Below are 27,883 nucleotides of genomic sequence, written 5' to 3' on the forward strand. Positions count from 1 at the left end.
GGGCACAGCCACAAAATGGCCATGTGGGAGGCAGAGCCAACAACAGAGAGAGACAGAGAGAGCACGTGCAAGGGGTAAGAGGAACAGGTTTCAAAAATACAATGGGGAAGAGAGGTCAGAGAGTGTAAAGTCAATATTCCGTGCAGCTGTCACTTGCAATGCTGTTTCACCTGCCCAGCCCATCAGATCTCAAATGGACCATTCTAAGCCCTGCTGGACAGGAGCCCCACCTGGCCCCGCACTTTTTGAAAACAATCTGGGCACCAGGAAGGATGGTGGCGAACCCGGTGGCACCCTTGGGGATCCCCGAATTAAGTTGACAAAGCAAATAATCAGTGTGATCGCATTCTCCCTGCAGCACTAATTAAACTTGTCAAGGTGGGTGTGTTAAGGAACTGAAACAGACTCGTTACCCACCAAACCCATAGGAATTGGCAACCTGATATTCCGCTGCTCTACCTTGCAAACAAAGTGGCCCTTCCGTATTCGACGGTGCAGGTTGATTGCAGACTTCCACCCCAGATAGCCTTAGTGTGTGGCAGATCCTTTGGAAAACTCCTCCTCCAAAACAGCAGGCCAGCTAGCCATTAAACTGTCACGTGGTCTGAAAAAAATCCATTAAGTGGGCTTAAAAGCTAACCGCTCTGCAAATCCATGCATGTTTCACCTCCCAGTCAGTCAGTTTAGGGCAAGAGGGCATCAGAGGGAGGGGAAGTAATCTCAAAGCGGACCTCCAGAGATTTTTGAAATCACATCAGCAGGTTGGTGTCCCCCAAAGAGCATTACTGTCAGCAGACCAAACTCTGCACAAAGAGGTAGAAAGGCCTCCAGATACAAGGAAAATGCCCTGGTTGGCTAATGCAGTCACAAATGTTCCGGCTGGAGGCCAGGCTTGCAAAACAGGTGAATCGCATGAAGAATTGGCTCTAGGCCCCATTTACTCTGTGATTGTCAGGTGACCTGTTCAAAGACGTTTATAGCCGGTCCATTGCACCCCATTATTTCCTCTGCTCTTTCCCCATTTTCTTTGATGACCCACGCTGCAGTGGCTTCCCCTCCCCCCATTTTCCCCACAAGAAGTGTTGTTGCAGGACCACACAGACCCATGTGGATAGTCTCAGTGCTGTGGGGGCTTCCTATGGCTTGCTGTCCTGTTAAAACATCATTTTCACCTTCCCCTCTCTGGGAAGCCAGGAAGAAGAAGAAGAAGAAAAGTTGGTTCTTATATGCCGCTTTTCTCTACCCAAAGGAGGCTCAAAGCGGCTTACAGTCGCCTTCCCATTCCTCTCCCCACAATAGACACCCTGTGGGGTGGGTGAGGCTGAGAGAGCCCTGATATCACTGCTCGGTCAGAACAGTTTTATCAGTGCCGTGGCGAGCCCAAGGTCACCCAGCTGGATACATGTGGAGGAGCGCAGAATCGAACCTGGCATGCCAGATTAGAAGTCCACACTCCTAACCACTACACCAAACTGCTGAGACAGCAGGAGGATCAGTTCTTGCTGGGGAGGGGCAACAGACTTACTTACTGTCCGTGGCTGTGTGTTACAGTGGCTACAGTGATGGGCTAACATTCAGGAAAACCCAGTTTTCTGTACAATTTGCTGGATGCCCTTAGGCCACCCTCCCCCCCCCCACCCCCATCTGACATATTTCCCAAGACTATTGTGCATGCATGTGTGTGTAGGGAGAAGAAAAAGAAGAAGAGTTGGTTCTTATAAGCCGCTTTTCTCTACCCAAAGGAGGCTCAAAGCAGCTTCCAGTCGCCTTCCCTTTCCTCTCCCCACAACAGACACCCTGTGAGGTGGGTGAGGCCGGGAGAGCCCTGAGATTACTGAAGAAGAAGAAGAAGAGTTGGTTCTTATATGCTGCTTTTCTCTACCCGAAGGAGGCTCAAAGCAGCTTCCAGTCGCCTTCCCTTTCCTCTCCCCACAACAGACACCCTGTGAGGTGGGTGATGCCGAGAGAGCCCTGAGACTACTGCAGAAGAAGAAGAGTTGGTTCTTATATGCTGCTTTTCTCTACCCGAAGGAGGCTCAAAGCAGCTTCCAGTCGCCTTCCCTTTCCTCTCCCCACAACAGACACCCTGTGAGGTGGGTGAGGCCGAGAGAGCCCTGAGATTACTGCAGAAGAAGAAGAGTTGGTTCTTATATGCTGCTTTTCTCTACCCGAAGGAGGCTCAAAGCAGCTTACATTCACCTTCCCATTCCTCTCCCCACCACAGACACCCTGTGGGGTGGGTGAGGCTGAGAGAACAGTTTTATCAGCGCCATGGCGAGCCCAAGGTCACCCAGCCGGCTGCATGTGGGGGAGCGCAGAATCGAACCCTGCATGCCAGATTAGAAGTCTGCGCTCCTAACCACTACACCAAACTGGAGGAAGTCTCAGGCAACTTAATGGGGACCCCATAGGGCTTTCAAGGTGCGAGATGAAGAGAGGTGGCTTGCCATTGCCTGCCCCTGTGTAGGAGCTCTGCCCTTCCTTGGGGGTCTCCCATCCAGGGGCTAAGCAGAGCAAACCTTGCGTAGCTTCCAAAATTGGCCATCCAGGGCAGAGAGATGTGGCTAGAGAGGAGAATGCATATAGAGATGACCCCTTTGCCCTTTCCTGAGATTCTTTCCATGACCGTTTTCCAAAAAAAGTTGCAAGAATAAGATTGTCACTAAAGATGTATGTGAAAACATGTATGTGAAAACAATTATAACTGTGTTTTATTGATTTTTGTTTTTAAAATTTTTCAGTTTTTTACATCACGTTATTTGTGATTAAAGATCTCAATTAAGGATCTCAATGAGAGGAAACGGCTGGTTTTTAAGGTTTTGGAACGGTCTGAGAGACGCAATGCAGCGCTGGAGCACCACCCTTGCTGCCTGTGGCCAGGCTGTTGGGAAGCAGACACCTCGTGGCCGGCCGGCCCCTGATCACAGCTCGTATCTCCATCTCCTTTCAATCTTGCTGGTGGACAATTACTTCTGTTTCGGATTTCTGTTGCCTTTTTCGTTGCATGTGGTAAAGATTTTCCCTTTGGCTGCCACATAAGACGTTTTTACATCAAAAACAACCAACAACTAAATTAATCAGTTTAAAACAGAGCAGAGACTTTGGCTAAGGAAAGCCCATTGGGACTCTTCCTTTCACATGAGCTGATAAAGCATTTATTCAGAGGTGGACTGGAATGCCCAGAGACAGCAGCGGATAGCTTGAGAATAATGAGAAGTCGCCGGGAGACGCAGGAGTTTGCTGAAGGGGATTAATGTGTAAGCAGTCAGATCTTGCTCATAGAAAAGGATTTTTATATTCAATAGAGTGATGTATGAAGCACTATTTGACTTCTGTTCGCACCTGAATATAGAAAAGTCAAAGGAAGAGTAGCATCAATAGCTTGCCCGCTGCAGCCAGAAAAATATTTTCAGTTTTAGGATTCAGACAACACCGAAATGCTTAGGAAGGCCAGCTCAAAACTATTCTTGTGGGCCAGCGTAGGCATACGTAGAGGGTGTGAGGATCAAGACGGGTAGCTGTGTGAGTCTGTCTGTGGCAGAGGGGAACAGCAGGGCCCTTTAAAGTCTAACCAAATGGGTGGCAGGGCTGGAGCGTTTTGGGAACAGTGGCTCTTTTCGACTGCAAGACGGAGCATTGGGTGGAGGCCAGGCTGGAGACCAGGGCGGTAAGACTGGGTCCCTCCCTGCCTTTTGCAATCAGCACCCCCTAGTCCGATGTCGTCTGGGTCATCTACCGAGGACATCGGCTGGGAGCAGAAGAGGGGAGGCTCTGCGGGAGAGAACAGGGTATGGCTTTATTGCCACCATCGACTGTGTTGAGTGTACCAACTCCCACATTGGAGTTTTTAATGGTTTTTATATTTTTATTTTAAACTGCCACAAGGCAGCCTGGCCGGGAGTGGCGGTCCAGAAATCTAACAGACCAACAAACAGAGTCGTATATGTATGGGGTAGCTGACTGACCAATGAAATCAGGCAGACCTTTCCATTGTGCTTCATAAATACATCCCCTCTTGCGAACTGCAGCAACGACTCATCAAGAGTTAAATAGATAAAGCAAAATATCCAGGCGACTCGAACATCCTGAGGCTGGAAATTGATCAAAAGGAACAGTCAGTTTACATCCAAAGAGCAAAGAGCTTCTTTTCCAGGATAAAATCACAACCAGTTTCCTTCTAACAATAAGACGAAATGAAGATGGGAGGGTTCGATGGGAATCAGATGTTTTGATATCCAGGTCTTGCAGAAAGGACCTCAGTTTTTGGAAAGAGGCTTGGACTCTTCTGCATAGTTATCCCTTAGAACAGTGGTCCCCAACCCCCGGTCCGGGCACCGGTACCAGTCCATGGATCAGTCGGTACCGGGCCGTGGCTCCTCCTCATCCTCCTCCCCGGCTGCTGCCTCGGGGGCTGCCCTGCCACTCTGCCACCGGCTCACCTTTGGTGCTCTCCAGCGGCCACCATGGCTGGGGCTCCCCCTCAGTGTGGCACTGCGCAGCTGCTACTAGCAGCGCCCCCCAGTGAGCAGCGGGAAGTCAGGGGCGCCTGCGGGAAAGCAAGTGGAGTAGGGGCTCAGGCGGCGGCGACATCCTTCGACAAAAGACCCCCCCCCCCGCTGGGCCTCAGTAAGATTGTCATGTGTTGACCGGTCCCCGGGGATAAAAAGGTTGGGGACCACTGCCTTAGAAGATGCTATTGCTCTCCCCAGTGGGGACCTAAGCCTCTTCTATCCTCCTCTTCTCCTCTATTTTACCCTCACAACAACCCTGTGAGGTAGGTTAGCCCAAGGTCACCCAGCGAGCTTCCATAGGGGTTTGATCCTGGGCCTCTCAGAGCCTATTCAGAAAACCTTCTAGTTTGCTAGACCATCTGTGAATAAATAAAATAAATGTCCATGTCACCTTTTTTTGTAAAACAGCCAGCAACAAAGATCTCATATATTATAGTTACAGATATTTTATTACCAGTTGATGCTGGTAATACACACACACACACACACACACACACACACACACACACACAGAGACGCACATGCACTCATGACATTGAGAAAAGTGCTCTCAGACCGAAGTGCTAAGTTCTTATTCCAGGATAACCTGAAACACAAACGCCTCCTACCTCATTCCGGTTTCTGCCAACGGATTTGCATCGCACAACCACCATGAATTCAGTGGGATAAGGCATGAATATATGTCTTTAGCATCAGAAACCAAGAGATGATTTGGAAACGCTGACTTTGATAGACTGCCACATACAGATTTGTTTTTGTTTTGTTTAGTCCACACACAAAAGCCTCAGAAAGAGGTTCCTTTTCTCTTGGAAGGTTGGTTCTGGGCAATGAAATGAGATTGTGCCACAGTCCCTTCCCCTTTGGTTCTGCCGGCCACTGGGAAAACCAACGATATAGATTATATAGATTTGTGGAACACAATTGAGAACACAAATACAGATTTGTGGAGCACAGTTTCGCCACAGTCTGTCTATGGTTTATTTTTAGGTCAGGCAGAATGTATCTTGAGTTCATTGTTGGCTGCCTTGGCACTATGTGTATAGTTATTTCTTTGTCTCTCAAAGCAACCTTGAATTTGTCAAAAGCAGATAGCTCCTGAATGTAGCATCCCTCCATATAAAGGCATGTATTCTTTGAAACAAAGAGTGAGAAAATTGTAATAAGATATATAGCCATCCGTGATAGGTCAGATTGTACGCCCTTCGTCGTTGACCTGATTGGTCAAAGGGACAGTGAGGGAGTGAGCGTCAGGATGCCTCATGATGACGTCTCAAGGTCTTAAAAATGAGCTGCCCTGATGCAGACTTCAGAGAATGCACCAATTAGCTTTCTCTCCATGCTTGCAAACATGTATCCTAAATAAATCCTCTTGCTGCTTAGCTGTCTCAAGTGGGTGGGCAAGGCTGTAAAATGGCTGCCACAAAATGGCTGTGGAAGGAGGCGGGGCTAGCCACAAAATGACTGCCAAAGTCACATTCGGAAAATCCTTGTGCAGAGGTGGCACCTGCTGCCACTGAGTTAAAAAATCTGCCCAACCCATCAAATCGCCAGTGGCCAATTAGGAGTCTTGCTGGGCTAAAAGCCACACCTGGCCTGATCCACTTTCTAAAAAACCCTTTGAGATGTGCCAGGGGAATGTGTTGGCGGCACCGTTGGGCCCACAGCAGTCACACTGGGCATCCCTGACCTGAACTGAGCCAGCCGCCATGGCAGTCTGTCACGGAATCCAGGAAGCGGTCATTTTGATTCCTGCCTCGTACGAGTCAAAACAAGGAAGTTGTCCGTATCTGATAAGCCTTCGCACCTGACTGATGTGCAGTTTGGCTTAGCAGATCACAACTTGGGCAGGCCTGCACCAGCTGAAGAGATGCTAGGGTCGCTGCTTTTTAAAGAATGCCATCTTTTAAAAAAGTGTTGCCTGGCTCAATTTGCCAAACTTTTTAAAATTGATGAAAACTAGTACCTTTCTTTTACTTTATACATTTATTTTCTGGCCCAAAGTCACAAGAGGTCTACCCAAAATTGCTGAGTTGAAATCTCCTAAATATCAGATTTTCCTTCCTTCTTTGTTTGATGAAATAAGGGCAAACTGTCCTTCAGTTTCACATCTAAATGCTATAGAAAATTCCACGTGTATATTTTTAATTCTGCTTGCAGAGAAAGAAAACAGCACCACTGCCCTAAGCTGTAACCAGACCTAATTAGTAAAATATTTTTTTCAATTGGTGGGGGGAGGGGGGAACCAGAGACAAAAAAGCAGTTTGCAGAATTTGTATTTTGGTCACAGAATTTGGCATGCCATTCCACACAGTACTGGCCTATTTCTCTGTCTGCAAATGCTCCAAAGTTCGTTCTTTTTCCTACAATTTTGCTTGCTTTCTGTCTTCAAAATCTATTTGTTGTCCACCATTTGAGCTCCTATTAAGAAATACTTTACTTTCTGTTGAATCTGTAGGGTAAACTAATCTTGAATTGACCCAAAGAATCTACATTGATCAAGGGGTGTGGTGTATCGTCTTGTCAACCCACGTGGTTGACCGTGTGCTACCCATGTGCTCCAGCAGTGAACAGGACGGTGGTACTATCCGGAGGCCGGTAAAGCCCATTTTATGGAAATCCTTCTCAGAGGGCTGATCCACAGGCATGTACAAACAAACATTTGGACCATGTGGGATTGGGCAGGAAATGGTCTGGGCTAAATCCAAAGCACCCTTCCCTGACTCGGATTTGGCCAAATTGATTTAGCCGAATCCAAAGAGATTTGGTACCACTGAAGTCAATGGCAAATGTTTCCTTTCTGTCTATTCCATCGTTGGTCTAGGATCTGAGGTAGAAGCACCAAATTTGCAGCACAGCTGCGGGAGCCTCTCCTCAAAAGAACCACCAAGTTCCAAAAAGATTGGACCAGGAAGTCTAGTGCGATGGGCATTCCAGGAGGGTGTGCCCCTCCATCGGCCATTGTTCCCAAAGGTCTTGCCTTGTCATTCGAAACCATGAAGGAGGGGTCCAATCTTATCTAAACATGGCAGTTCTTTTGAGGACAGGCTCCTACAGTTACACCTCAAACCTTCACACACACCCAGACCATGGAATAGGCAGAAAGGGAAAATTTTGGTCCCTATCTTTACATGGTCGAATTGCGCCCAAATCACAGTTTGGTGATCAGCCAAGGCTGCTTCAGGGGGTTTAACTTCAGGGGAAGGTCGGTTCAGACAGGATTCGTGTCCAAATCAACATTAATTTGGGTAATTTCTGGACTACCCGAAGCGCATTGCACGTCCCTCCTGATCAACTTTCCCCTGCCATGCTGCTGGTTTGGGCATCAATGCGTGAACCCCCAAGACCCTGCCTCAGACCACAGGCCCACTATGGCAGAGCCATCTTCTCAGCCTGGCAGCGGCTCTCTAGGGCAGCCTCTTCCAACCTTTTGACTGTGGAGGAGCCCCTGAAATAAAGCTCCAAGCTTCAAGGACCTCCGGAAATGGTTAGCCAGACATGCCTCCTTGCCACACCCCCTGGAAGTGACATGTCATAGGAAGTGACATCACCACTCTCACCCTTTGCCATCCTTTCACTCCCCCCCCCACCTTTCCTACTGCAGTGGTTCTGGCTCATGCTGGCTTGAAAGAACAGCAGCGGCTGACAAGACAGCCCAGGCCCTCCATAGACAGCCAACCCCCCCCTTTGATTCCTCCTCCCCTTCTCCCCCTCCCACAGCCCAACCCTCTGTGTGGAGGCAGCCAGTTCCCTACCTTGTGGCCCAGTCTATTAAGATAGGGGGAGAAATGCTGCTGACCCCCTCTGGAGCTCCCATGGACCCCTGGTTGGAGATCCCTGCTCTAGGGCAGGGGTAGTCCAACTGCAGCCCTCCAGATGTCCATGGACTACAATTCGCTGGCAGGGGCACATGGGAATTGTAGTCCATGGAGATCTGGAGGGCCGCAGTTGGACTACCCCTGCTCAAGGGTCTCAGCCTGAGGTCCTTCAGGTCTCCACCCACCTGGATCCTTTTAACTAGAAGTGCTGGGGATTGAACCTGGGGCCTTCTGCATGCCAAGCAGATGCTCTGCCACTGAGCCACGGCCCCTCCTCAGAATTGGAGGGTCCATTCTATCACAACTGGGAAAGCGACTACCACGTTTGGCATTCCTGCTGAGAATTGCCAGCAGCAGCTGCTACAGACTGGCAGGAAAGGGCTCTGTAGGGGTAACCGCAGGCATCACAACATCAACAAATCCGGGGGGGGGGCGAGGGGGGAGCACAATAAAGCCTGTCTTGTACACGCTTGCACTTAGATCCAGCTACCAGGCTGTACAAAGATACTGGTGCAGAATTAAGAACAAAGAACCAGCACCACTAACGCCATGCATGGCTGGAAGTGAGAAGCACCACTGTCTTCACAAGCCCTTTAATAGGATGGGGTGCACATGTTACCAAAGGCAGGCTGTCCTTACATTTTTCCATTCGCTCACGGAGCTCAAAACACCGGGTGAGGCTTGTCCATAAAATCCTTCCCTTCCAGCTCCTTGTCGGTTTCCTGCTGCTTCACCCCATCTTCCCAAAGGCATTGGGGCTTTCTCGTGCCCTAACAACATCGCCCCACACCTCGGCCCGCCTGCTGGATCTTAGCTGCTTTTCAATTCTGGGAAGTAATTAAATGGCCGACCAGAGAGATGCTGCCCATCCCCCCCCCCTCCAGCTGGACAGATGGCTGAATGAATGGGACCGGCCCAAGACAGGCTCTTTTTGACGGCAAGAACATAGGTTTGTCTGGGCTCGGGAGGCATGAAGCAGGTGACTGCAAGGGACGTTATTACACGCAAAAGTTCAGCCCTTGGAGTTCAGGCAACGGTTGAACCCAAATATTGTGTTGGCAGTCCCCAGAGTGAGCTGCCTTGACTCTTCTCTTCTGTAGATGCCGGCCAGAGCTCTGTTAGAGAAGTCACGCGCTTGGAAATGCTTTCTCCACCTGGTGCAGTGAACTATCCCTGCCGGAGCCCATAGCAGCAGCGGGCCCCTCCGTTTGTCCCCATGAGCAGTTCGGACAACGCCTTGCTGGGACGCTCCCTACCACTCGGGCCTCAGGGAGAGATTTCCAGATGCTATCACCACGGAAGGTCCCTTGTGGGTAAAGTCACAGCTGCATCGAGTCTCAGAAATTGATTGGGCAGAAGAAATTCCACTCTGACTCAAGGGAGGAGGCTGTGCTGAGGGTGGGGGCATCTCAGAGTTGTTGGGGGGGGGATGCCAAACTGGGAAAGCTCAGCAAGTGGAGGCTAAACATGCTTCCTGTGCGCCTGGTGACATCAATCTGTGCTCCAACTAAGCTTCTTTTAGGACAAGGGGCTCCTTTCTGATGGGCTATGGCCCAGGTCAGACGGATGAAATAGTTCTCTGTTATTTACTGTTTCATGCCTTTCTCAGCATCTAGATTATAAATCCCTTGGGACAAGAGACTGGCTTCCTGAGGTTAGGATGCCGTGCAGGTCTTGACTTGTCTATATCAGCGTTTCCGAATGCTGTGGGCACCGTTAGAATTCTGACCCAGTGCAACCACAAAATGGCTACCGCAGGGGGTGGAGCCTGGGGGCCACAGCTGACCCACAGTGACCCAGTGAAGATCTTTGTGCTATGATGGCAAACAAAGCAAACATGTTATATATCTGACCCCCCCCCCCATCAAATCTTCTTTGGCTATGCCAACAAAAAGCAAGGGTCGACTGGGGCAGGCTCTCCCTACAACAGGGCAAGGTAAAGTCTACTCTGGAGCAGGGAATCCCGAGAACGGATCCCACACTCCCTCCCTCCTTAGCCTCGTCTCCACCGAGAGCCCTCCTGCATCTGCCCCCGGAGCACCAAGCAACACCTTGAGCTGCTCCTCCATGGCAATGAAGGGCATTTGGCTAGCTGAGAAGCCTGGCTCTGCACAGGTGTTGCCTTGCCTCTGTCCTGTCCATTCCCTTTACTGCTGCCAGGTCAGTGCCTCCCAAATAGCTGAACGTGAACTCAAGCGGAGAAACAACCATCTCCTCTATGGAGGGGCTGGTTCTGTTGTGGCTCTACATTAAAAAACCATGTCACCTCTCCCCAGCAAAGGATAAAGGAAATGAGGCAAGGCCAGGACACAGACTCACAAAGATGCAATGGATAGCCTCTTCGGAAGGCAGACAGATCATCCATCTCGGGAGCGACCAGAAGATACACAACAGAAGCACGACCGCCCTGCCAGCAATACCCGCTGCAGGGGACAAGGCCAAAGGCCGTGCAGAGAAACCGCAATCAGGCTCCTCTAGGTGGAGGAGTTCTTCGTGCTTTCCAGAGCTTTTCTGTGTTTATATTAATTTCTGGCCGTTCTCCCACATCACGTTGGCTTGCCCCAACCTACAGAAGACAGGGATTTCTGAGTCAGCAAATCAAATTTTAGGCTCTCTGTTTACAGAACGAAGTTTGAGTGGAGTGGCACCTTTAAGACTAACTAGCTTTCATCCTGGAAATAAGCTTTTGGGTGCAGGCACCCATAAGCCTATACCCAGAAAACCCACTCGACTCAAACTTTGCTCTGCTGTTCCAGACCAACCCGGGCACTCACCTGGCTCTGTCTATCTACACTGTCTCTAGGTCGATAGCCATTGTGATTGTCATCCAGGATCACCTACTGTTACAGAGCAAAACCAATAGAAGGCTACTTACACAATACTATCATGCAATCTGACTATAACCGAACAAGCTCTCTTAAAACAGAAAGTGGTTCTATACACCTGAGTCCTGAAAGTTTACAAGTCTGAAACAATACTGCAATGCAAACTGTTGCGGTGTTTTTGGGGCGAAGTCTGCCAAAATTACTCAATGAAAGCAAAAATGCATTTGTCAAATATCTGGTTTTTAAAATCAAAATTTCAATGACACTCTGGGGTGCAGTTTTGATACAAGGCTGCTTGTATCTCTAAGACTGTTTTTCAAGCAAGCATACCGCTGCTTTCCTCCGCTAGCCTTTTCCTACTTTTAAAATGGCAGGTCATTAAAATGTGCTTATATGTTGGAAACGGGGGGGGGGGGGGGAGGGATTTTGCAGTCTGCAGCATGAATGAAACTGTTAACTGAAGCCCGAGCACCCACAAGCAAAGCTATACACGGCCACGCAATTTCTTTGTTTGCAAGAACTGTCCCTCCCTCTGCATGCTCTCCCAGTTCAGCAGGTGGCTTCTGCAGGGGTCTCTCGACAGCGCGTGGGGGGCAGGATAGACCCCTTGAAAGGTCGGCAAGAGCAAAAGAGCTGGATTCCTGCAGGGCTAGCTGGGGCAGCTTGCACTGTTCCCCACAACGGCTGGGGCCACGGAGTACTCTCTTCGGAAAGATTCAAGGTTCTCGGCCGAAGGAGGCGCTGGGCTGGCATCTGCCAAACTGCTTCCGGAGGCTTCACTGGAAGGCTCACTGTCTTCCACAGCAAGGGCGCTTTCTGCCTCCTGGTCCAGGCGGGGCTCTTTGGCCGTGTCTGGCTGACGCCCATTTCTGGAGCCTTCATGGTGGCCGTGGTTGCCCAGACGGCTGGAAGCCACGACAGCTTTCATGGCCGCCTGGATAAGACAAGGTGACAAGGGACACTTTGTGATCTTTACAAAATGCATTACTTACTTGCTTTGCGGGTCCCCCACACAAACAAACAAAACCACAACCGAACGGAAAAAAAAAAAAGCAGATGAAACACCAAGAAGATTCGTAAATCTGCAGCACTGAAAACGCAGACCCCGGCAGGGGAGACAGGCAACCAAAACAAGACCCAAAGAGCAATGCGTTTGGGTCTGGGGACAAAGCTCTAGGAGAAAGGGTTGAAGGACTTGGGAATATTCAGGGCCATTCCGCACAGATTCTTTGTAGCAGGAGTGTGGCAAATTGAAATCGCTACAAAAATGCGGTTATGCACAACGTCGTAGACCATCTGCCACACTCCTGAAACCGATCCGCAAAAAGCGCTTCGTTGTAGCGCTTTCAGGGAAATCCCAAATAGTGGATTCACCCTCCGGAAAGCGCTACACTCTTGCAACCAATCTGCAACACTAGCGGGAAAGTTCTGTGCGTTACTATTGTTGCGGTTTCTGCAAAGTCCCTCCCCCTGGCTCTCTCCTCTGATCTTCCGGCGAAGCGATCGCCATTTTTTTTTCTCGGAGCAATCAGAGATCAACGCACTGGTGAGCCTTCGTTTACCCAGTGAGGCTTCCCCGGATGCAGTCCCTCCCCAGAGCTGTTTTAAGTCACCAAGCACCACACAGCCCCGTTTGCTGGTTTATTTTCTCTTTATTTTTCCCTTTATTTTCGGCCGAAAATTGCACCCGTGCAGGGGGGGGGGTGTATTTTTTTTCACTCAGGGGGAGGGTGGCAACAATGAAACGGCAGCTCAAACACCACCTACTAGTTAGATGGGTCTCTCCGCTGCAACGAATCAACGCACATTCGTTGCAACGTTTTTTTTTTTTTAACCGGCCTTAAAGGGAAAGGGGCTTTTTGGGAGCGTGATAATGGCCGCCCATTGGCTGCTCGTTTGATTGACGGCCAGAGGTGGGACAAAGCTCGGCAATATCGCTTCCTGGCTAGCGATTTTTGCCGAGACCGGAAACCTGTGGGAAACGATAGAAACGCAACTGGATTTCACTACAAAGGCAGGTATGCATAACCACAAATTCCACTATTAAAAATGGCATTTTTTCATTCTGCAACCAATTTGCAACATAGATCCTGGTGCGGAATAGCCCTCAGCCTGGAGAAATGGAGGCTGAGAGGGGGTAGGACGACTCTCTTGATGTCTCTGAAAGGTTGTCACTTGGAGGAGGGCAGGGAGCAGAACCTGTTGGTAGCAGAGGAGAGGACCTGAGGACATATGTTTAAACTACATGCAGAATGTTACTGGTGAGATATCTGGAATAATGTTTCACAGTCAGAGTAGTTCAGCAGTGGAATGTGCTGCCTCAGGAGGTGGGGAGCCCCCCCCCCTCCCCTCACTGGCGGTCTTGAAGCAAAAGTTGGATACACACTTTTCTTGGAAGCTTTAGGATGCTTAGGGCTGATCCTGCGTTGAGCAGGGGATGGGACTGGATGGCCTACATGGGGAGCTCCCCCTCACTGGCCGTCTTCAAGCAGCGGCTGGACAGATCCTTCTCCTGGATGCTGGAGGCTGACCCTGCACTGAGCAGGGGGTGGGACTGGATGGCCTACATGGCCCCTTCCCACTCTAGGATTCTAGGAGTCTAGTTCAGCAGTGGAAGGGGCTGCCTGAGGAGGTGGGGAGCTCCCCCTCACTGGCCGTCTTCAAGCAGCAGCTGGACAGATCCTTCTCCTGGATGCTTGAGGCTGATCCTACCTTGAGCAGGGGGTGGGACTGGATGGCTTGGATGGCCCCACTCTAGGATTCTAGGAGTCTAGTTCAGCAGTGGAATGGGCTGCCTAAGGAGGTGGGGAGCTCCCCCTCACTGGCTGTCTTTAAGCAACAGCTGGACAAATCCTTCTCCTGGATGCTTGAGGCTGATCCTGCACGGAGCAGGGGGTGGGACTAGATGGCCTGCATGGCCCCTTCCCCCCCTATGATTCTAGAGTCTAGTTCAGCAGTGGAAGGGGCTGCCTAAGGAGGTGGGGAGCTCCCCCTCACTGGCGGTCTTCAAGCAGCGGCTGGACAGATCCTTCTCCTGGATGCTGGAGGCTGATCCTGCACTGAGCAGGGGGTGGGACTAGATGGCCTGCATGGTCCCTTCCCACTCTAGGATTCTAGGAGTCTAGTTCAGCAGTGGAAGGGGCTGCCTGAGGAGGTGGGGAGCTCCCCCTCACTGGCCGTCTTCAAGCAGCAGCTGGACAGATCCTTCTCCTGGATGCCTGAGGCTGATCCTGCACTGAGCAGGGGGTGGGACTGGATTCTTGAGATGGGACTGTAAATCAAGTTGAAGCTGTCAAACACTATTCGGAACAAGGCAGATTTCACTGGCTTCTGGAAGGCTTGAGCCCTGTGTCAACTTTGGAAGGAAAGGGCCCTGGAGGTCGGTTCTTCTCACTTCATCCAGCAAGTTCCCCAGTTCAAGATCCCCAGCCCCACAGAGGATTCCTGCTTGTGCATTCACCACCTGGGGGTCTTGTGTGAGGCTTTCTTCCCCCCTTGGCCTTTCTCGGCTCTTACCTTCAGCTTCCTTCTTGCGTTGAATTCCTGTAGTTTCTTCTGTGTGCTGTCCATGTGAGCAAACTTAGCGGCTTTGCCTGTGACCCAGGGATGCTCCAATGCCTGCTGCACCGTCAGCCTTTTCTGGGGATCCAAGACAATCAGTTTTTGAACCTGCAGGGCAGAAAGCGATCATGACAACACCAGGGATTACTGGGGGTGGAGGGTGGAAGCCAACCAAGTAGGCTCCCCCATACTCCTGGGAGGATGAAACCATCCCAAGCAGGAGGCAGAAAAAGTGACAGAGAGAGGCCGGGTGCATCCCCATGGCTGTTTTGCTCTGCCCTGGATTCCAAATGGGAAAAATGCTTTCTCAAGGCCACTTTCCAGGTTTCCTCTGGAATGGACAGGAGGGAGCAGAGTCAGAAAGAAAGAAAGAAAGAAAGAAAGAAAGAAAGAAAGAAAGAAAGAAAGAAAGAAAGAAAGAAAGAAAGAAAGAAAGAAAGAAAGAAAGAAAGAAAGAAAGAACGAAATATGAGAACTGGTGAAGGAAGGATGAAAGGAAACCATTCATTCATTCATTCATTCATTCATTCATTCATTCATTCATTCATTCATTCATTCATTCATTCATTCATTCATTCATTCATTCATTCGTACAATTTATATACCGCCCCTTACTGTGATGTGGGAAATGATGAAGGAAGGAAGGACAGTCCAAATGGGCTTGGAAGAACAGCTTCTGTCTCTCTTCTCGCAAGCCACTTTCCCATGAAAAAAGCTCACTGGGTGGGGTGGGGTATCTGCCCACCTAAGAAGGTAAGAGAAGCCATGCTGGATCAGGCCAGTGGCCCATCCAGGCACCTGTGGCAGTGGCAGCATATCCCAAAGGGGACATCTCCTAGCCCTGGCCTCTCCTCCTGTGTGAAGCTCATTGCAAGGAGGATTCTACTACGTCATTCCCCCACCCACCCGTCATTTCACGTGTCATGTTAACACTGTTCTGCTACAGTCGGGGTTTTCTAGACTTCTGGTTGGTCCTACAACCCTAATTCATTCATTCATTCATTCATTCATTCATTCATTCATTCATTCATTCATTCATTCATTCATTCATTCATTCATTCATTCATTCATTCATTCATTCATTCATTCATTCATTCATTCATTCATTCATTCATTCATTCATTCATTCATTCATTCATTCATTCATTCTTTAAACTTGTATATCGCCAGGAGGTCTCATGGGAGTTCACAATAAAACATTAAACTCACAATAAAACCCCATAAGTTCCCATTATATGATAGGCAATAATAATAACAATGATGGCGTTCTAATCCTATAACCCCTGCCTGTTCAGTCAGAGGTCATCATGTTGGTCTCATGAGCGAGGGAGCTGGCCGATGGATCTAAGGCAGTGGTCCCCAACCCCCAGGCCTCAGCCCGGCGCCTGTCTGTGAAGGCCTCGGTGCCGGGCGGCGGCTCCCTCTTCCCGCCCCCCCACAGTGAGAAGCTCACCAGGCCGATTAGCTTGTGGCCCGGCAAGCTTCTCGCTTCGGGAGGGGGGGGGAGAGAAGCTTGCTGGGCCACAAGCTAATCAGCCGTTTCGGCAGCCGATTTGCTGGCGGCCTGGAGGGGCGGGGAGAGGAAGCCGCGGCCGCCGGCATGCCGGCAGCGCAAATGCGCACATGCAGACTGCTGTGCATGCACGGTTGCATCCGGTGGGGGTGCAAAGGCGCATGCGTGGCAGTTTTGCGCATGCACGTTTGCGCTGGGGCTGCGCGGGTCCCTGGGCCGCCCTCTCCCCTTACTCAGCAGCAGCGGTCCGCGGCAGCCGGAAGGTTGCGGACTGCTGATCTAAGGGATCCAAGATGGAACCCAGCCTCTGCCTTGGCCTCAACTGTATGCCTGGCGGAAGAGCTCCGTCTTGCAGGCCCTGCGGAAAGCTGGTAATTCCGGCAGGTAATTATGCACTGGGCTTTTGAAGCTAATTTGGCTCAGGTTAAAAAAAAATCAATCTGCGCTTGAATTGAGTGTCCACTCTGATGCTGTTTGCCCCCCCTCCCCAAACCTGCCCTGCTCATGATCGCCCGTGGAGTCAACCCCCCCTCTGTATATCCGGAATGACCTCCGGGCATGTCTGAGAGTGGATTTTCCTGCTTAATCTGAAACATGGGCGCCCACCGCACTCCCCTCCGGCTGCAGCGTCTCTATTGGATTTCCTCCCTCCACCCAGCTGTGCCTCTAGCAGTGATGCTGTGAGAGATTTCTGCTTATGGGTCAGTCTCCGGCCGGGGCTGCCTTTGAAAGGGCAAGCAGAGAATAGTCTTAAAGCTGCTCCACTTGTTCGACCATTTTAGCGCTGCCTTCATTCTGCCTCACTTTCTGTGCTGTAATACCATTTGTTTCTGCTTTACAAGCCCCTCAAGCGTCGTCAGAAGCATGGGGCAGCATTCATGTCAGGTGTACAGACCAGCCTTTTTTGCATACAGCCACGACATGTGCTTTGCGTGAGTGAGAAACACCCCCCAGGAGGGCGACCCCGTCTCTGCTCCTCCCCCCTCCCCTCTCACCTTGGCAAGTTCTTTTTTTTAAGTGATGGGGACATGTCACAGACAAAGACAGACACAGCTACGGCAAGAGTAGAAGAGTCATGGTCTTGATACCCGAGTGGGAGTGGCCTCAGAAACTGGGGAGGGGGTCCTTTTTAAAATTACAACCAGCAACAACCCCCTCCCCAACAACCAAATTTTGACACCTTTGCCTTGGGCAGTTTTGAAGGGCCACTCCCTTCACCTCCCCACCTCAACTACGACGTGGATCTCTAACTCCCACCTGACTTGTGAAGAGGAGAGAGTTACTACAGGACGGACGCACACCACGTCTAGCGGACGGGATTCAAAACGACTCACCAGGTCCTTGGCGTTGAGGGACACCTCGTCCCACCAGGGAGAGACGAATTCGTAGTCGCAGTTTAGGATCCTACTGTACATATACTGGTCTCCTCGTGGGTCGAAGAACGGTTCAAAACCACACAGCCTGCAAGGGGGGGGGGAGAGTTGGGTATGAAGCCAAAGAAACGGCAGCAGGCTCCGGATCAAATCAAGCCTCAAACTCACATGACTAAACTGAAGCCAAGGTACTCTGGTCCCAGTTTGAGACAAGAACCGTCCCCGGAGAAGACCTCGTGTTAGGAAAAGCCGGAGGCAGCAGGAAAGACTCCCAGCGGCCCTCACTTCTCCAGACCTGTTCCTGAGAGGAAATTCTGGAGGGGGTTCATTCACAGGGGTGTGGCAAGGCAGGAGGGACTTCACAATACTTCACACACACATCACATAGAGCAGGGGTGGGCAAACTGCGGCCCTCCAGAGGTCCACGGACTACAATTCCCAGAAGCCCCTGCCAGCATTCGCTGTCCATGGACATCTGGAGGGCCGCAGTTTGACTACCCCTGACATAGAGGATGGGTAGACAGACAGGCACACACACACACACACACACACACACACACAAATGCATATTGCGATTTCCAACGGGTGTGAGGCAAACCCCCCAAAATCAGAACACAAATGGTTCCAGTGGGTTCAAGGCAGCCATCTACAACTAGAGCTTGCCTGCTGTGTCTCTGTATGCTCGATGGCTCTGGCCATGTTAAAGGGGCTGGGGTTCTTTAGCTTGGAGAAATGACAGCTGGAGAAGTGACATGACCGAGGTTGGCAAAATTATGCCCGGGAGAGAGAGGGCAGGGAAAGAAGAGATTTGCTCCCTTTTTCCTAATGCAAAAACCTCATTGGACACTCAATGAAACCAATGAGCAGGAGGCTTAGAACAAAGAAAAAAGAGTCCTTCTTCCCCCAAAGAGTCATTAACCTGTGGGATTCCCTGCCTCAGGCAGTAGTGGCAGCTACAAGCACAGGCAGCTTCAAGAGGGGGCTGAAGAAAATCCGGAGCGGAGGTCGCAAAGAAGTCTGGGCCGGTGATGCTCGGTCTTCCCGGGGCTTGGGGGGCCACCATGGGAGGGCTTCCAGAGCTCTGGCCCTGAGGGAGGAGGAGCTCCTGATGGCCCCTGGGTTTTGGCCAAGGTGCAACAGAGCGTGGCTTGGTCCAACAGGACTCCTCTTCTGTTCTTTTTGGGAGTAATTCTGCCTCCCCCTGCATCATGTGATCAATCTCGATGCAGAGAAACAGCGAACTTCTACCCTGCCTCTCCAAGGACACAGGTTGCTGCCAAGAACTTGTCTTTTGGAAGAAGAGATGATTGGTTATTATACCTCACTTTCCACCTCCTGAAGGAGTCTCAAAGTGGCTTACAATTGCCTCCCCACAAAAGACACCCTGTGAAGTAGGCAGGGCTGAGAGAGCCCTGACAGAACTGTGCTTTGAGAACAGCTCTAACAAGACTATGACCAGCCAAACGTCACCCAGCTGGCGGCACGCGGAGGAGGTGTGGGGAATCAACCACTACAGCAAGCTGGCTCTCGGTTATTTTTAATTCCCACATGACCTTAAAAAGTCAGCCCTCAATTTTAATTCACTCAGAAATTTGGAGGAAAGGCTGATACACGTGCCTAGCAGGGAAGTCTTTCTTAGCGGACATGACAAAGTCAGCTGTTTGACCGTTCTTCCATGGCCTGCTTCAGAAATAAGTTTCTTTTTGGCGGTGGGGGGCGGGGGTGTTGTCTGAGTCGGCACCTGAGGGACAGGCCACAAGAATGACACTTTCCAGTTGCCCCCAACTTTCTGCGGTGCCGCTGAGAAGGAACCAAAGGAGCCAAAGACAGGCCCTGCAAGGGGGCTTCAGGGGAGCAGATCACCCTTAGCCAGCTGCAGCTGCAGCAAGACCTGAAAGGAGGCCGTCCTCTGAGAATCCCATGGGGGGCCGGTCCGAGCCAAAGGCAGTCCCCGTGATTTTTGTATATGCGAGTCAGACGCTGGAACTTCTGAAGTGTCACTTAATCCTACAAAACGGCTTGGGAGGGGTTTAAATTCCCTTCCCCTGCCTTATCCCCTACAGGGGAGGGTGGTACTTTTGATTGGGGAAGCTCTGCAAATCGGGGTGATGCCCCCCTTCACCGGCTGCCGCCCCCAATTATACGCCTGGAGTCCTTCAAGACAGTGTGGTGTAAAGGTTAGAGAATTGAATAGCAAAAGTTCCAGGTCAAATCCCTATTAAGACATGAAACTTGTGGGGGCCACCTCTGCCCAGCCTAGTCTACCTCCAAGGGCTGTTGTGCAAAGAGGGAAGAGAGGGGCCCTTTCAAATTGTGGAGAAACTGGTTGGGTCCCTCCCTCAGGCTCACAGACCTCACAGGGTTCTTGTAGGGGGGAAAGAGAGGAAGGGTGAAGCCCCAGCTCAGTGGGAGAAGGCAAGGCAGGAATGGAGCCGCCAGAGAGACTTCGCCGGGGCTGTAAAAGGGAAGCCCACAGATGATGAAGGGGGGGGGGCTGCTGTAGAGGGTCCCTGCTGCTTCCCCTTCAGCATCTCAGGACTGCAGTTAACAAATGTTGTTGACCATAATCAATTACCGGATTACTTTTTAAGGAAGTGATTTATCCTGTAACCTTTTGACAGGGCAGACGGCTATGTTCTGGGGAGTGTAAAGAAAAGGGAATGTTTTCAAGCTAACAATTCCCCTGCTGCTGCTGCTGCTGCTGCAGGAGGTTTTTAATTCACATACACCCCATCTGCTGCCTCGACGTCTTCCGTTCCAATGTCCACTCAGTCAGAAAGGAAAAAGGCACAAACACACAGAAGTGTTTTATCAAAAGCCTCAGGGCTCCATCACTTTACATTTGGCAAGAGATTGCAACCGGGGGGGGGGGGGGGACACGACACAGTCCCAAACAAATGCATTTGGATCGGCCACGGCGGCCATCTGTCTCCTTAAACACTCACACACGAACACAAACGACCCCACCACCCCCAATCCCCGGCAGGCAACCTCTAGCTCTGCCAATATTGCTCAGAGTCAACAGGGAAGGCCTGCAAAGGCCCCGGCCTCTTTTTGCCCTTCCTGCCCACCTGCTGAGGGGTCGGCCTGGTGGGATGCCAAGGGCCACACCACGTGGTGGCTGCATCCCTTTGCCGGTGGAAAAAGCTCTCCCGTGGCAGCGAGCCTCAGGGCTTCCGAGGGAAGGGTCGGCCTCCCCCTCCCCCCTGGCAGCACTCCGCTTGCTTTGGGGTCTCCCACCCAAGTACTAAACAGGGCTGAGCCAACCTGGTTGTTGCCAGGATCCGAGGAGATCAGGCAAGTGCCTCTGCCATCGCGTTGTGGCTGCACTGAAACATCATATTAGCTCAGATCCATCTGCAGTGGGGAAAAACACGTGCCCTGGCCTTCAGAGTCCACCTGGGGGGTTCCCGCACAGTCTGCATACAGGCCAGCCAGGTCCCCACAAACCCCCCCCACAAACCGGGAACCTAAGCCACAATTTACATTTTCCAAACAGGGAAACTTTTGAGTTGCATTCTAGGGGAGTAAAAGTTCCTCTTACGCAGAGGAACTGGCTGGCCCCTGGGTGAGACGGGAGGCTGGACTGGAGGGACCCTCCCTGGCCTGACCCAGCAGGGCTCTTCTGAGGGTCTTCTCAGGGGAAGGCCTCGGCCTCCCTGCCCTGTGGCTGGCCCTGCAGAGGAACTGGCTGGCCCCTGGGGGAGACGGGAGGCTGGACTGGAGGGACCCTCCCTGGCCTGACCCAGCAGGGCTCTTCTGAGGGTCTTCTCAGGGGAAGGCCTCGGCCTCCCTGCCCTGTGGCTGGCCCTGCAGAGGAACTGGCTGGCCCCTGGGTGAGACGGGAGGTTGGACTGGAGGGACCCTCCCTGGCCTGACCCAGCAGGGCTCTTCTGAGGGTCTTCTCAGGGGAAGGCCTCGGCCTCCCTGCCCTGTGGCTGGCCCTGCAGAGGAACTGGCTGGCCCCTGGGTGAGACGGGAGGTTGGACTGGAGGGACCCTCCCTGGCCAGACCCAGCAGGGCTCTTCTGAGGGTCTTCTCAGGGGAAGGCCTCGGCCTCTCTGCCCTGTGGCTGGCCCTGCAGAGGAACTGGCTGGCCCCTGGGTGAGACGGGAGGCTGGACTGGAGGGACCCTCCCTGGCCTGACCCAGCAGGGCTCTTCTGAGGGTCTTCTCAGGGGAAGGCCTCGGCCTCTCTGCCCTGTGGCTGGCCCTGCAGAGGAACTGGCTGGCCCCTGGGGGAGACGGGAGGCTGGACTGGAGGGACCCTCCCTGGCCTGACCCAGCAGGGCTCTTCTGAGGGTCTTCTCAGGGGAAGGCCTCGGCCTCCCTGCCCTGTGGCTGGCCCTGCAGAGGAACTGGCTGGCCCCTGGGTGAGACGGGAGGTTGGACTGGAGGGACCCTCCCTGGCCTGACCCAGCAGGGCTCTTCTGAGGGTCTTCTCAGGGGAAGGCCTCGGCCTCTCTGCCCTGTGGCTGGCCCTGCAGAGGAACTGGCTGGCCCCTGGGGGAGACGGGAGGCTGGACTGGAGGGACCCTCCCTGGCCTGACCCAGCAGGGCTCTTCGGAGGGTCTTCTCAGGGGAAGGCCTCGGCCTCTCTGCCCTGTGGCTGGCCCTGCAGAGGAACTGGCTGGCCCCTGGGGGAGACGGGAGGCTGGACTGGAGGGACCCTCCCTGGCCTGACCCAGCAGGGCTCTTCGGAGGGTCTTCTCAGGGGAAGGCCTCGGCCTCTCTGCCCTGTGGCTGGCCCTGCAGAGGAACTGGCTGGCCCCTGGGGGAGACGGGAGGCTGGACTGGAGGGACCCTCCCTGGTCTGACCCAGCAGGGCTCTCCTGAGGGTCTTCTCAGGGGAAGGCCTTGGCCTCTCTGCCCTGTGGCTGGCCCTGCAGAGGAACTGGCTGGCCCCTGGGTGAGACGGGAGGCTGGACTGGAGGGACCCTCCCTGGCCTGACCCAGCAGGGCTCTTCTGAGGGTCTTCTCAGGGGAAGGCCTCGGCCTCTCTGCCCTGTGGCTGGCCCTGCAGAGGAACTGGCTGGCCCCTGGGTGAGACGGGAGGCTGGACTGGAGGGACCCTCCCTGGCCTGACCCAGCAGGGCTCTTCTGAGGGTCTTCTCAGGGGAAGGCCTCGGCCTCTCTGCCCTGTGGCTGGCCCTGCAGAGGAACTGGCTGGCCCCTGGGTGAGACGGGAGGCTGGACTGGAGGGACCCTCCCTGGCCTGACCCAGCAGGGCTCTCCTGAGGGTCTTCTCAGGGGAAGGCCTTGGCCTCTCTGCCCTGTGGCTGGCCCTGCAGAGGAACTGGCTGGCCCCTGGGTGAGACGGGAGGCTGGACTGGAGGGACCCTCCCTGGCCTGACCCAGCAGGGCTCTTCTGAGGGTCTTCTCAGGGGAAGGCCTCGGCCTCTCTGCCCTGTGGCTCGCCCTGCAGAGGAACTGGCTGGCCCCTGGGGGAGACGGGAGGCTGGACTGGAGGGGCCCTCCCTGGCCTGACCCAGCAGGGCTCTCCTGAGGGTCTTCTCAGGGGAAGGCCTCGGCCTCTCTGCCCTGTGGCTGGCCCTGCAGAGGAACTGGCTGGCCCCTGGGGGAGACGGGAGGCTGGACTAGAGGGACCCTCCCTGGCCAGACCCAGCAGGGCTCTTCTGAGGGTCTTCTCAGGGGAAGGCCTCGGCCTCTCTGCCCTGTGGCTGGCCCTGCAGAGGAACTGGCTGGCCCCTGGGTGAGACGGGAGGCTGGACTGGAGGGACCCTCCCTGGCCTGACCCAGCAGGGCTCTGCTGAGGGTCTTCTCAGGGGAAGGCCTCGGCCTCTCTGCCCTGTGGCTGGCCCTGCAGAGGAACTGGCTGGCCCCTGCGTGAGACGGGAGGCTGGACTGGAGGGACCCTCCCTGGCCTGACCCAGCAGGGCTCTGCTGAGGGTCTTCTCAGGGGAAGGCCTCGGCCTCTCTGCCCTGTGGCTGGCCCTGCAGAGGAACTGGCTGGCCCCTGGGTGAGACGGGAGGCTGGACTGGAGGGACCCTCCCTGGCCAGACCCAGCAGGGCTCTTCTGAGGGTCTTCTCAGGGGAAGGCCTCGGCCTCTCTGCCCTGTGGCTGGCCCTGCAGAGGAACTGGCTGGCCCCTGCGTGAGACGGGAGGCTGGACTGGAGGGACCCTCCCTGGCCTGACCCAGCAGGGCTCTGCTGAGGGTCTTCTCAGGGGAAGGCCTCGGCCTCTCTGCCCTGTGGCTGGCCCTGCAGAGGAACTGGCTGGCCCCTGGGTGAGACGGGAGGCTGGACTGGAGGGACCCTCCCTGGCCTGACCCAGCAGGGCTCTCCTGAGGGTCTTCTCAGGGGAAGGCCTCGGCCTCTCTGCCCTGTGGCTGGCCCTGCAGAGGAACTGGCTGGCCCCTGGGTGAGACGGGAGGCTGGACTGGAGGGACCCTCCCTTGTCTGACCCAGTAGGGCTCTTCTGAGGGTCTTCTCAGGGGAAGGCCTCGGCCTCTCTGCCCTGTGGCTGGCCCTGCAGAGGAACTGGCTGGCCCCTGGGTGAGACGGGAAGCTGGACTGGAGGGGCCCTCCCTGGCCTGACCCAGCAGGGCTCTTCTGAGGGTCTTCTCAGGGGAAGGCCTCGGCCTCTCTGCCCTGTGGCTGGCCCTGCAGAGGAACTGGCTGGCCCCTGGGTGAGACGGGAAGCTGGACTGGAGGGGCCCTCCCTGGCCTGACCCAGCAGGGCTCTTCTGAGGCTCTTCTCAGGGGAAGGCCTCGGCCTCTCTGCCCTGTGGCTGGCCCTGCAGAGGAACTGGCTGGCCCCTGGGTGAGACGGGAGGCTGGACTGGAGGGACCCTCCCTGGCCTGACCCAGCAGGGCTCTCCTGAGGGTCTTCTCAGGGGAAGGCCTCGGCCTCTCTGCCCTGTGGCTGGCCCTGCAGAGGAACTGGCTGGCCCCTGGGTGAGACGGGAGGCTGGACTGGAGGGACCCTCCCTTGTCTGACCCAGCAGGGCTCTTCTGAGGGTCTTCTCAGGGGAAGGCCTCGGCCTCTCTGCCCTGTGGTTGGCCCTGCAGAGGAACTGGCTGGCCCCTGGGTGAGACGGGAGGCTGGACTGGAGGGACCCTCCCTTGTCTGACCCAGCAGGGCTCTTCTGAGGGTCTTCTCAGGGGAAGGCCTCGGCCTCTCTGCCCTGTGGCTGGCCCTGCAGAGGAACTGGCTGGCCCTTGGGTGACGGGAGGCTGGACTGGAGGGACCCTCCCTGGTCTGACCCTGCACATATTGTGGCAGAAATTCTGTAAGCTTAGCTGATCCAGCCTAGATGTATCATCAATCAATCAATCAATCAATCAATCAATCAATCAATCAATCAACAATAAATGTCTGGGTCTGTCTGAGGGAGAACCAACCTTGCTTGCAGACAATTAGATTCAAAACAAAAAGAAATCCTGACCAGTTTATTTCTGCTCAGTAATTCACAGTTGTACGACAAATAATGTTGACTTGGTCAGCCTACATGCATGGGAAGGGGGCAAATATGGGGACAGCAGAAGCCGGTTAGAGTGTTGGGGGGAGGCAGGGAGACTTTCACATCAGCCCTTCAAAGTCCATTTCCCACTCATCGGGGAAGAAAGTAGCTTAAGGTCACTCACAAGATGTATGTTATGACTCCGACCGACCACATATCCACTTCAGGACCGTATGGGGACCCATGGAGGACCTCAGGAGCTGCAGGCAGCAGAAAAGGGAAAGGCAATGCATGTTTTCCTCGCCACCCCAACCTTGCTCACAATGTGCTTTGGTGTGCTAGCAGCTGGCAGAAACCCGGCATGTGACGCCCGGCCTGCTCTCCCACTCCTTTTCCGCACACGCTCAGCCGCGCCAGGCATGGCTCTGACCCTCGCTTTCACCCCCCTCCTGGACGGAGGCGCAGCGGGGGGTCGCTTGCCATTGTGGGCTGGGAAGAGAGCGAAAGGCTGCCTGGGTGGGCACGTGTTCCATCCCCACTCATTTCCACGGGGGGAAAAGTGAGACGTCTCCAGAGGGTGTGAAGAGGCTTGGCTTCGAGGAGGAAGGAGGAATCTTGCTTGAACGCTGCAGATTAAACCTCACAGAAGCTCTGCTGGTTTTCCTGCAGAAGGGCCGGAGAAGCCGGACACCAAGGCCGCTTTCCCAGGGCCCGTTAGATTGTCTTTCAGCAGCTGCAGAGCATGTGAGGAAAAGAGAAAGGCCGTTCTCAAGGTGTTTCCAAACAGTGTGAAGGACGTGTCAGAAGCCGCCGTGTCTTCTCGTGGCCCTCTGCACTTTGCTCTGTGTGTAACTTTGGTCTACATTCCGCGGCTGCCACGCATCACGTCGCGAGTCCCCAGCGTGGCGTCTGTAGGCGCCTTCCTGCAGCCTGCCAAGCATCCTTAGGAAGCCGCTTTCCCTCCGCCTGGCCACGGGAGCTTCCCTGTGCAGGTTGAAAGAGCTGTATGCTGAAAGTAGGCAGTTGGTATGCAAGGAAGGGAATGCCAGCAATCATAGAATCATAGAATCATAGAGTTGGAAGGGGCCATACAGGCCATCTAGTCCAACCCCCTGCTCAACGCAGGATTGTTCCTTTTAAAGGCATTTCTTCCTGAAATGCTGAAGCGTTACTAGCAATGCTCAACCCCACGCCCTGACATTGTGCCGTGAGCTCTGGGCAGCCATTGGCGGAGGCCCCCGTCACCCTGGTCACCAGTCCAAAGGGGCCAGCAGGTTCTAAGTTCTGGAAGAAGTGGACGGACGCTGTGCTCCTTGGCTGGCAAGCGTTCATCCCTGACCTTACAGAGAGTGAGCACCATTTTGGGTTATGGATTAGGCCACACGGACTGACACCAACAGAGGAGACCAAGTCAGTTGCCTTCCCTACACGCATCCTCAGTTCAAAGCACTGCCGACTGTCTGCTGGGGGGGCATTCATGACGCCCTTTCCCACAGAGTGGCTTTGCCCTGCATCTCAGAACACGACCCCCCTTTTGGGAGGGGGGAGGAGAGGGGGGCATATACGGGAGGGCCTGCAGATGGGTGGGTTTCCGCTGGCTCCAAAAGGAGAGTGGGCATTTTAACCTGCTGAGGGGCTGGCAGGGCAAAGCCAGGATATACAACCTGGAGATTATCAGAGGAAGTAAATCCATCAAAGTAAATCCTTTGGCAAATACAATTAGGCATAGGTGGGAGGGGGGGGGGGAGGGGGGACAGAAATCAGCATCTGCGATTTGTTGGAGATGGACAGAGATTCCTTTGGGCCCGTGAGGGAGCTGAACAGATCCTGTTTGGTTCTTCTCCCAGATCTCCAAGTCCCTTCCCACCTGCTGCCCAGGGGGATTCTGCCCCCCACAATACTGGCCTCTTTTTTTCTCTTCCCCCAGTGCTGCTTGGACTTGTCGTTAACCACGGACACACAAGCTATTTTTAATTGCATCCTACAGAAATAGCAACGTCATGTGCACAAGCATGCACAAAACACCCACACACGTTTCAAATGGAGGAAGCACATGCAGGTGGATGGCAAACCAGACCTGGGAAAAGGGCAAGGAAACCTCCATGCGGATCACCTATTCCCCATGCGCCACACCAGGAGCTGCTTTGGCGGCCAGAAAGCCAGACCCTGGCACCGCAGCATGGGAGATGCCTGAGAGTGTTTCTTCCTGCTGGACACCTACAGGGAAATGGCGACATCCTCAGGGAACGACCTGCTGTCTTGTACAATGCAGCAGTTCCCCCCTTCAGCTCCTTAGATGGAACCTTTTCCCTCCCCTCAGGGGAAGGATGAATTATCATTATCACGCACCATAGGGCTTGTCTCTAATTCCTAGAAATGGCTAGACCCTTTCCTGACACCACCAAGAGTTTTCAGAAAGTGGGAGAGCTTTTGCTCAGCAAGGTTCCTGATGGGCCACTGGAGATCTGATTGGCCTTACACTTTTCCAAAACATTTAACTGGCAGTTCACACCACAGTGTTGGTTTTGTTCTCTCTTCCCAGGGTCTTCTCCCAAGCTACCCTTCTCTTCCCCTGCACTTGGCCTGCTCTGCATCTGCGCGTGCGTCCAGCCACACCCCTCGCGGCAGCCATTTTGTGACTGCATCATCACGGAGGCCTTCAGACCCCTTCCCGCACAAGAAAGGCCGACAGCACCATTTCCTTCTCCCGCCCCTTTTCCTGTGGTCCCCTTACCGCAGTATCCTGGGGTGCCGCACACTGTTTTCATTGTGTCTTGTTCATCCACAATCTTGGACAGCCCAAAATCACCTGGAACGAAACAGACAGGACTAAAGCAGGGAGTGGCTGAGGCCCCCCGGCC

The 27,883-nt window shown here is 53.6% G+C and overlaps 1 protein-coding gene across 1 annotated transcript in view; it reads right to left on the reverse strand.

Annotated features, from left to right (window-relative positions):
- Positions 1 to 8,903: 8,903 nt before the first annotated feature.
- Positions 8,904 to 27,883, reverse strand: part of LOC143834730 (calcium/calmodulin-dependent protein kinase type IV-like) — a 49,245-nt gene continuing 30,265 nt past the window's right edge. Inside the window, exons 7-11 of the mRNA XM_077331418.1 lie at positions 27,757 to 27,831; positions 25,207 to 25,282; positions 17,560 to 17,686; positions 14,668 to 14,820; positions 8,904 to 12,085 (exon numbers count right to left, since the gene is read on the reverse strand). Of these exons, the coding sequence (XP_077187533.1) occupies positions 11,801 to 12,085; positions 14,668 to 14,820; positions 17,560 to 17,686; positions 25,207 to 25,282; positions 27,757 to 27,831 (716 nt within the window). The 3' untranslated portion in view covers positions 8,904 to 11,800. The remainder of the gene's footprint in view (positions 12,086 to 14,667; positions 14,821 to 17,559; positions 17,687 to 25,206; positions 25,283 to 27,756; positions 27,832 to 27,883) is intronic.

Source organism: Paroedura picta, chromosome 4 (assembly GCF_049243985.1).
Source record: "Paroedura picta isolate Pp20150507F chromosome 4, Ppicta_v3.0, whole genome shotgun sequence".
Classification (NCBI taxonomy): Eukaryota; Metazoa; Chordata; class Lepidosauria; order Squamata; family Gekkonidae; genus Paroedura; species Paroedura picta.